The sequence below is a fragment of the Entelurus aequoreus genome, linkage group LG03 (genome assembly GCF_033978785.1).
Source record: "Entelurus aequoreus isolate RoL-2023_Sb linkage group LG03, RoL_Eaeq_v1.1, whole genome shotgun sequence".
Taxonomy (NCBI): domain Eukaryota; kingdom Metazoa; phylum Chordata; class Actinopteri; order Syngnathiformes; family Syngnathidae; genus Entelurus; species Entelurus aequoreus.
The window spans coordinates 18,104,882-18,114,658 of NC_084733.1; the positions used below are offsets into that span (position 1 = coordinate 18,104,882).

At 39.3% G+C, this 9,777-nt stretch overlaps 1 protein-coding gene across 5 annotated transcripts in view; it reads left to right on the forward strand.

Moving 5' to 3' along the window:
- fermt2 (FERM domain containing kindlin 2) overlaps nt 1-9,757 on the forward strand; it is a 74,146-nt gene extending 64,389 nt beyond the window's left edge. For 3 of the 5 annotated variants that reach the window (XM_062041406.1, XM_062041409.1, XM_062041407.1), the window contains 4 exons: nt 2,806-2,826; nt 6,356-6,480; nt 6,556-6,697; nt 8,477-9,757. In XM_062041406.1, the coding sequence (XP_061897390.1) occupies nt 2,806-2,826; nt 6,356-6,480; nt 6,556-6,697; nt 8,477-8,650 (462 nt within the window). In that variant the 3' untranslated portion in view covers nt 8,651-9,757. The remainder of the gene's footprint in view (nt 1-2,805; nt 2,827-6,355; nt 6,481-6,555; nt 6,698-8,476) is intronic. The other 2 variants (XM_062041408.1, XM_062041410.1) reach the window with 1 other exon arrangement.
- The last annotated feature ends 20 nt before the right edge of the window (nt 9,758-9,777 follow it).

The following is a 9,777-nucleotide window of genomic DNA, read 5'->3' on the forward strand; positions in this document are numbered from 1 at the left end:
GACCGCCAGTTGAATAGCCCTGACAAAGTATCTCTGCCTGAAGCTTTCTCAACAATTTAAAACATTCACAACAACGTTGTTATTCATAATTGATTTAGTGATTTAAGAAAAACAATTTACACAGCTTAATTGACATATAATCACTTCACTGTGTAGTTTGTATTGACAGTAGTCAAAGCAGTTCACCAAAATAGTGATCTTTTTCTTTAGTGTCATTCGAACGCGCTAAAACATTTCCAACAACACCAAATAGCAGTGGGAAGTTGTTGTTATCTGTTAGAAATTGGAGCTTGACAGCTACTAGCTCTAACTTATTACCACGTAGCATTCTCTTCCACAACTTACATTCCCACATAGCTAGACCACAATGTCTATGATCACCCCCGAGTATACGAGAGGCACACAGCGTATGGCCAACAGTTGCATTAGAGATGGAGCATGTGAACTGGGGCTTCACGTGTGGCTGTTAAATTAGAGAAAAAACGGATTAATTTAGTGCATGGAATTGTACTGGCTGTGGCAAAACGGAGTGCACTACTTAGCTGCCACCAGAGGAGGTGCTGTTGAGTCAGTCTCAACTAGTTTGCAACGTGATGTCATCTATTTGAACTATATCCACAGAAAAATACCAATACTTGTAGTCAAATGCCCATCGCTAGTATTTACTCCCTCACACAAGCACAAACGTGTCAGAATGAACAAACTCACCTGACAAACACCAGGAAATGAGGTTTAAGCATCATTTCAGTGTAAGTACATTGGAACAGCTGAGTACACGTCGCTGTGCTGGGAGCTGAGGGGGCGGCTGGGTGGGGGCTCCTCTTAGCACTCAATCTGGTTTCATTTAAGTCGTCGTATAAAAGTGGAGCGTCATAGGAGGGTTTAGGCGGATGTGGAGGTGGATGTTTTTTGTTGGTACAGTATGATTACTCACAAGATGACTCTGTGTCCTTTAATAGCTGACTGTATTGTATCGATGAACACCAGGAAAGTCCCGCAGTCAAATATTATCCACAGAAACGCATGGTCATCACAAAAAGTAGCATAGGAGTTGTGCGATGGCTCACGTCGGTGGCAGGAAACGGGCCAGGAATGCTGCGCGGGAAAACTAGTCTGGGAACAGCAATGTCAGCTTTGACCCCCTCCGTGCCTCTAAAGGACTTCCTGTTACCAGAGAGAGAGAGACTCCCCATAGGAATTCCTTAAGTCACAGAGTGCACATTTTACTGAAGAGAAAACAAATGCTGATGGTAAAAAACACAACAACAAACTTCCTGGGCGTGTCGTTAAAATACCAAATGCTTGTCTGTCTTATAGCACGATTCAGTATTTTCCTGCTTGGTATATGTCTCCCTCTGGTGGATGCAAGAGGAATTACACGGGCTTCATTGCTGCTTATTTATTTTCAGCACTGTAAAATTATTTAATTAGATTAATCACAGGTTATTACTTGCTCAAAACCCCAATATTTGGACACAAATGAAATTTTATTGTCACAATACCAATGAATGGTTGTCATATATTTGCTCAAAACAGTTTTAGCAAAAGTCCCATCAGGTTTTTGATTGATTGATTGAGAAGTTTATTGACATCTTAAAGAATTGAATCCATGTGATGCTTTAAAAAGGCAAATGGATGGCACAAAAAAGCCAAAAGGCTTGTTTCCATTGAGGTCCATTAAGTATTCATCACATTTTATACATTCAATAATAAAAGATATATAACCTGTAACATGTATATAAAAAAATTAAGTTAAAAAAATTTATAAATTATGTACATATACCATATTTTTCGGAGTATAAATCACAACGGCCAAAAATGCATAATCAAGAAAGAAAAAAACATATATATATATATATATACTGTATATATAAGTCGCACTGGAGTATAAGTCAATGGTCGACTCAATTTTAGTTTGACCTGTGTGGATTAAATGACCTGATGACTGACAATCTACATTCTACACACACATATTTTTTAACTATCGTATTTTTCGGACTATAAGTCGCTCCAGAGTATTAGTCGCACCGGCCGAAAATGCATAATAAAGAAGGAAAAAAACATACATAAGTCGCACTGGAGTATAAGTCGCATTTTTTGGGGAAATTTATTTGATAAAACCCAACACCAAGAATAGACATTTGAAAGGCAATTTAAAATAAATAAGGAATAGTGAACAACAGGCTGAATAAGTGTACGTTATATGAGGCATAAATAACCAACTGAGAACGTGCCTGGTATGTTAACGTAACATATTATGGTAAGAGTCATTCAAATAACTATAACATATAGAACATGCTATATGTTTACATCTGTCACTCCTAATCGCTAAATCCCATGAAATCTTATACGTCTAGTCTCTTACGTGAATGAGCTAAATAATATTATTTGATATTTTACGGTAATGCGTTAATAATTACACACATATGTCGCTCCTGAGTATAAGTCGCACCCCCGGCCAAACTATGAAAAAAACTGCGACTTATAGTCCGAAAAATACGGTAGATAGGGGGCAGTTTTGACATGAATGCTACACACAAAAACAGAACACTGAAATGTCAATCAAAAAATAAAATTTTTTATTTGACATGTTTTGTTTGATCACCGTACACACACACTCACTTGAAGTCAAAACTGCCAAGGGTGTGATGAATTGTTTCGGCATATCTTTGAATCTCCATTGGTGTTCTTTTCTTTCTACTACGTCCCTTCTTGAAATTAATTTTACTTCCTGTATCCAATCTGTCTTTTTTTCCTCCCCCTTTCTTCCTCTGTCTTGGTTTTCTCCCTACTCTCCCTTTTCAGCAAGGCTTTATCAGGGATTTGGTAAGTTTTATATGATTGTGTTTCCACCGGGTGCATGTTTGGTACACTGGTCCCTAGTTTGGAAGAGTAAGATAGTATGATTGTTGGTAGTTGTGGTCTCTAACATGTTTGTTAATGAGGGACTTACACTAGGTACACACCATGCAAAAAGTGCAATAGTCAGCATTAGTCGTTCTAACTTTGCAGTGGAACCTCCATAGTTGGACCAACTTCAAAAGTCTCAAAAGTAAAATATTGCATCTAAAGGATTACACCCTACAAGTGGGTTTTGCTTCTTTTTTTAATCACAGAGTGTGATGATAGCCATATAACAGGATGTGGAACTTAATGAAGGCATCCAGCTGTGCAATACAATCAATTTGATAATCAAATTTCATGTACTGATTAATTTGACCAAGCATGAGCTAATGTGATTAGTCGTGATGGCTAAATGACACCTCAGTGAGTGTGCCACACACTCATTGGCTGAATTGACACTGACACTGAGTTGCTGTTTTTTAATGGTGCCATCTGCTTAAATTAAAAGTCACTACATTTGACCTGCAAATATAATTAATGGTTTGCAAATATATTTGTTTATTTTTTTTAAATAAATAGCTGTGGAATATGAAGCATGTATCTTCCTTAAAAGGGAGAAATTTTACTTTATTTAGTAGTATTTACATGTATTATACAGTTAAGTTTACGTATTTAGTAATGGTTAAATGTTACTTGCACAGTTAAATTAAGATATTGTTTATTGGAGGGATTTAAGTTCAATGGGTAAAAAACACTTGAAAGTCAACTGTCTTCACTTTGTAGGTTCCACTGTATTTTGTCTAACATATAGAACATGCTGGTGTTTTTGTTTGTTTTAACACTTTTAACATTTTATCTTTGTAGTTAGGGATGGGTACCAAATTTGTTACCTTTGTAGGCACCGACCGAATTCTGTTGGTATCACCGGGTGTATCTGGATTGCGATCACGTGACCTAAAGGCACCGAGACCCCCATTAGGCTACTGTTTATTTACCTGAATCACTGCAGATTTGGTCGTTCATTTGAAAGGTTTAGAGGCAAATATAAAAGCGATCATTCATTTACACTCTTAAGAAAAACATATTTAAAAAAAAAAAAAGAAAAAAAGATTTTAACCATTTATCTATCATTACCAAGACATTACTGCTCGCTACGACTTCACTTAATTTAACACTCACAGTATTTAGAGAAAGTAGGACTGGAGGCACATCATGTTTTTACATCTGAGAGGTCCACAAATTGAGCATTAATCCGTGAAAAACAAAGTTGGACTTATTCGTGCATCGCTAATAGTACCGTACTTGATTGACATAACGAGTGCCGTGCTGCTGTGATCGTGAAGCTAATGAGAAAAAGGATACATTTGTTTGCGGTCGATTTCCCGCTACAAATATTATCAGTCTCATCTACAATTCATGTCTGCAGTTATTTTTATGGTGTGAATTTTGTCTCATTATTTAGCTATACATGTCCCTGTTCAGTAATGTTTGCTAGCGATATCAAGGTTCAGTATGTGCTGTTGAGCCTATGAGAGATTTATTCATCTACTTTATTAATACCATTAAGGATATTGCCTTGATGCTATCAAATATCACCAAAGGATATGTGGAATGTTGTCATCCGTGTCAAATAAAGCACTTAGCTTTCCTGCACAACTAAGCTTTTAGTTTCTGTTTTGACAACAAAAATACGGTGGATAATTCTGATATTTGTTACTCAGACGTTAGTTCATTTGCACAAGCAGGTCTTAGTAATTATATTTAGGCACAGCAACCACAAAATAACACAAACTAAAACAATCGCTTATCCTTTTTTACGTTTAGTTCTGCTCTCAAACTCTACTAATATAGTAGGGAATAATCTCGAATGCATCCCAGAAAGTTTCTCAAACAAATCAAATGTTCAAACAAACATTTTCCAAAGTAATAGCTGTAGACACAAATGGTCCGATTGTATTCCACAACATGATGAAAGTGATATTTTTAAGAGCCATTTCCTTTCCCTGACTTTATTACTTTTATGAGCCACTTCTTTCGGGACTCTATGAAAGTTATTTCCTATCTCTCTATTAGAATGATTGGAACACCCAAGAACAGAACATCACTACGGCATTTTCTGCTCAAACACTACACTCACTCTCACTTGTTTTAATGCTACGCTCAAGCTTCTTGACCATCGTGTGAGTTAAACTGCGCGGAAGAAAAACGGACATATGTGACGTCATATGCAACCCATCTATAGATTCACGTAAAAAAAACTAAAAACGGTGCCATATTTCGATACCTTTTGTCACGTTCGGTTTCACACTAAACACCCACTCACGTACACAAATAGGTCAAGCATCACTCAGAGCGGACTCGGACAAACTCCCTCTAAGTAATGCTGCAATTGTAAACACCAACATAGCCAGTATGCTTGGGAGGAAACCCTCAAACGTTAAGTAAGGCTCCACTTTCAAAATACACTAACTTGATGCTGATTCATATTGGATTAGCATGAGCAATTTTACATGACAATTTTAAGACCTCCAAAAGTTGTTACAATCAAACAGGTGCTGTGTAATAAGCACAATACAGTATAAACCCTTTTTAGGGCGCAACGTAACACATTCAGCTTAATAGAAAAAGCTACTTCATAGTTAGACAACATACCTGTGGAGTACTGCCATCTAATGTCTTGGAAGTGCAATCGGGGCGGTATAGCTCGGTTGGTAGAGTGGCCGTGCCAGCAACTTGAGGGTTCCAGGTTCGATCCCCGCTTCCGCCATCCTAGTCGCTGCCATTGTGTCCTTGGGCAAGACCCTTTACCCACCTGCTCCCAGTGCCACCCACACTGGTTTAAATGTAACTTAGACATTGGGTTTCACTATGTTAAGCACTTAGAGTCACTAGAGAAAAAGCGCTATATAAATATAATTCACAATTCACTTCAATTGTGAGAATGAAACAAGATATAACAACTGGACAGCACAGTTATCATAAACAGCTCATTTTTAAATGTTACATTAAAAAAACAACATTTTAATTATCAAAACAATAATTATTAACACACAAAAATACCGAAAACTAGTATCGTTAAGTAAAGTTTAGTTCCAGTATTGATTCCAAGGTACCGTATCGGCTCAAATATGAACGGCATCCATCCCTATTTGTAGTGCTAGTGATGATATCAGCCATGTTGTTAGAATCCACTACTTGTGTTAAACAGTGACATATACAATATGATGAATGCATGACATCATCCATTTCACTGATTCATTCACCACAATGTTGTTTTCTATATCGATTTCAAGGATTGTAGAGTTAAGAGAAAGGTATCGTTCTTGTTCTTGCACACAAAGAAACAGGAAGTATCCTCAGCCTTGCACTTGTCTTCCTTTGGTCTCCTCTGTGGCTCACGTGGACGTGTGTCGGTCATGTGACCGCTGCGTACACATCCTGTGTGCGTTTTGGCGGTGATGGTCTAAAAGAAATGAAGCGTCTAAAGATGGTCACTGTGTGTTTGTTTTAGATCTCAGCCCGCATCCTGGAAGCCCACCAGAACGTGGCCCAGATGAGTCTCATTGAGGCCAAGATGCGCTTCATCCAGGCCTGGCAGTCCTTGCCCGAGTTTGGAATCACTCACTTCCTGGCCAAGTACTAAGAGCCTTTTGTCCGCTACCTCACTTTTTTTTAATGAGCGTGTCCTCACATGCTTTCTGTTGTCTTCAGGTTCCAGGGCGGGAAGCGTGAGGAGCTGATCGGCATCACCTACAACCGCTTGATCCGCATGGACGCCAACACCGGAGACGCCATCAAGACCTGGCGCTTCAGCAACATGAAGCAGTGGAACGTCAACTGGGAGATCAAGATGGTACCACCTTTACTTTAACTGTGTCAATACTAAATAGTACCATGAAAAACTGCTAAAAAAAAAAAAAAAAAAAGAACTACCGTAGGGTCTCCTGTTATTACTTTTATCCAAGCAGCAAGAAAACATAGCGTTGCTGTTAAGATCTATTGCCCGGATCATAGTTTGTTTACGTTTATTTAGGTTTTGATTCACTTGTGGTTTAAGTTCTGTTTCAGCACTCCTGTTTTGTGTTTCTTGGTTGTCATTAGGGATGTCCGATAATATCGGACTGCCGATATTATCGGCCGATAAATGCTTTAAAATGTAATATCGGAAATTATCGGTATCGGTTTCTAAAAGTAAAATGTATGACTTTTTAAACCGCCGCTGTGTACACGGACGTAGGGAGAAGTACAGAGCGCCAATAAACCTTGAAGGCACTTCCTTTGCATGCCGGCCTAGTCACATAATATCTACGGCTTTTCACACTCACAAGTGAATGCAAGGCATACTTGGTCAACAGCCATACAGATCACACTGAGGGTAGCCGTATAAACAACTTTAACGCTGTTACAAATATGCGCCACACTGTGAACCCACACCAAACAAGAACGACAAACACATTTCGGGAGAACATCCGCACCGTAACACAACATAAACACAACAGAACAAATTCCCAGAACCCCTTGCAGCACTAACTCTTCCGGGACGCTACTAATCCACTGGCTTCTCCTTTTCTTGCTGCCCTCAGTCTCCTCTTGGATAACGTTTCTCTTTATGCAGAGAAGAAAATACAAGAAACCTTCATTCTCTACATAAACCATTTTGCTGCAGAGCTATTTTCATGCTGCCCCCAGTCTCCTTTTAGATCAAATATGTGGGTTCTCTACGGCAGTGGTCCCCAATCTTTTTGTAACTGCGGACCAGTCAACGCTCGGACCGGGGGTTGGGGGTGGGGGGGGGGGGCGGTACCAATCGATCCATGGACCGGTACCCGGTGGTTGGGGACCACTGCTCTATGGGTACTCCTCCCACCTCCAAAGACATGCACCTGGGGATAGGTTGATTGGCAACACTAAATTAGCCCTAGTGTGTGAATGTTGTCTATCTGTGTTGGCCCTGTGATGAGGTGGCGACTTGTCCAGGGTGTACCCCGCCTTCTGCCTGAGTGCAGCTGAGATAGGCTCCAGCACCCACCTCTCGCGACCCCAAAAGGGACAAGCGGTAGAAAATGGATGGATGTCTCTTTATACATAGAAGTAAATACAGAAGCCGTCATTCTCCACATCCATTATTTGTTGCAGGCCTCATTTTTCTTACTGCCCTCAGTCTCCTCTGAGATAAAATAATTCTCTTAATGCACGGAATCACTTACAGAAGAGTTTGCCATTTCGTTGCAGAGCTTTGTTTACTTAGTGTCCTCAGTCTCCTCTTAGATAAAATTAGTCTCTTAATGCACGGAATCACTTAGAAAAGTGTTTGCCATTTTGTTGCAGAGCTTTGTTTACTTACTGCCCTCAGTCTCCTTTTGGATAAAATAAGTCTCTTAATGCACGGAATCACTTACAGAAGAGTTTGCCATTTCGTTGCAGAGCTTTGTTTACTTACTGCCCTCAGTCTCCCGTTGAATAAAATGTCTCCTTCTGCACAGAAGTAAATAGAGGAGGCTCGTGTTAAACTCCATTGTTCATGTCTCGTTCCAACAGATGTGTTCAGTTGTATCATGAAGTGATGGGCGTGACGCCGCAGTGTTTCCAAAGTAAAGCTCCTTCCAAGCCGCCATTGTTTGTGTGTCTCCAGGTGACGGTGGAGTTTGCGGACGAGCCCAGCCTGTCGTTCATCTGCGCCGAGGTGGACTGCAAAGTGGTGCACGAGTTTATTGGAGGTTACATCTTCCTGTCCACGCGGGCCAAGGACCAGAACGAGACGCTAGACGAGGAGATGTTCTATAAGCTGACCAGCGGCTGGGTGTGATGACGCGGTGCTGGGTGTCTCCTCCAGTCTTTTGTCTTTTAAAGTCCACAGCAGCTTTTCCTCACATTAGGTTGCCTCACCGGGTCACTTGTTAAAAACACTAAAAGCCTCCATGCTCCAATTCAGCCGCCGTATAAGCACTTCGACTGTAACGTCTTCTTGTGACCTTTTAATCGGAGGACAGACTTCGATCACGTGACCTCAGCGGCCTCCGTCGAGTCCGGGTACGTTTAACTTCTTCACAATCTTCCAAAGCAGCATGAAAATTTACAATGTTGGGGTGTTTTGGCTTTAATTTGACGTTTAACCGTATTTCGGAGGACATTTTGAATTTGCGCTTCTTTGCATGCATTGGTTAAAAAGTCAATAATCTCAATTTATCTGTTAGTTTTTTGCCAGCCTGTCTCTCACACCAAATAGTATTATTATTATTATTATTGTTATTGTTATTACTACACACCAGCAAAAGACCACAAGAGAATGAAGAATGAATTATGCAAGCTTTTTCCCTCATGAAGGAGCAGTAAATGAAGTATTATTATTTTTTGTAACTAATGTAAAAACACAGGTTTTATAGAATTGTACAGTCTTTCTTGTGTGCGGGGGTTAAACATGTTTGTTTTTCTTCATCCTATCAGAATTTAAGAGGAAATCAACATGTTGAAGATGGATGAAGATAGTTATAAATATAAAATATTAGTAGCTTCAAGCTTCAGGTTTGACATAAATATATATACTTTTGCCTCTTTCCTGCCATTTATTTGCCTTTTTAACAAACGTCACCTTTTTTGTCAGCTTGTGTCACATCTGAAGTGTTTTATTGTTATAATTATTATTATTATTAGATATGAAGGAGATACAGTACTACAGACTCTAGAGCTTGGAGTCCAAATCACAAAAAAAAAAAGAAAGGAAAAAACAAACAAGAGAGAGAAAGTAAATTAAAACACCTTTTGCTTGTGTTTACTTTTTTTTCTCTCCCGCATTTGTTTTATTTGCCTGCTCCTGGTGTCAGGAGCGGCGGTGCATGTCCTGTTGCTCTGTTTTTTTGTTTTTGACTGTAAAAATGCATTTATTTTAAAAAAAATAAAGTAATTTTTATTTACATTTTTGCACCCTGTTATTTG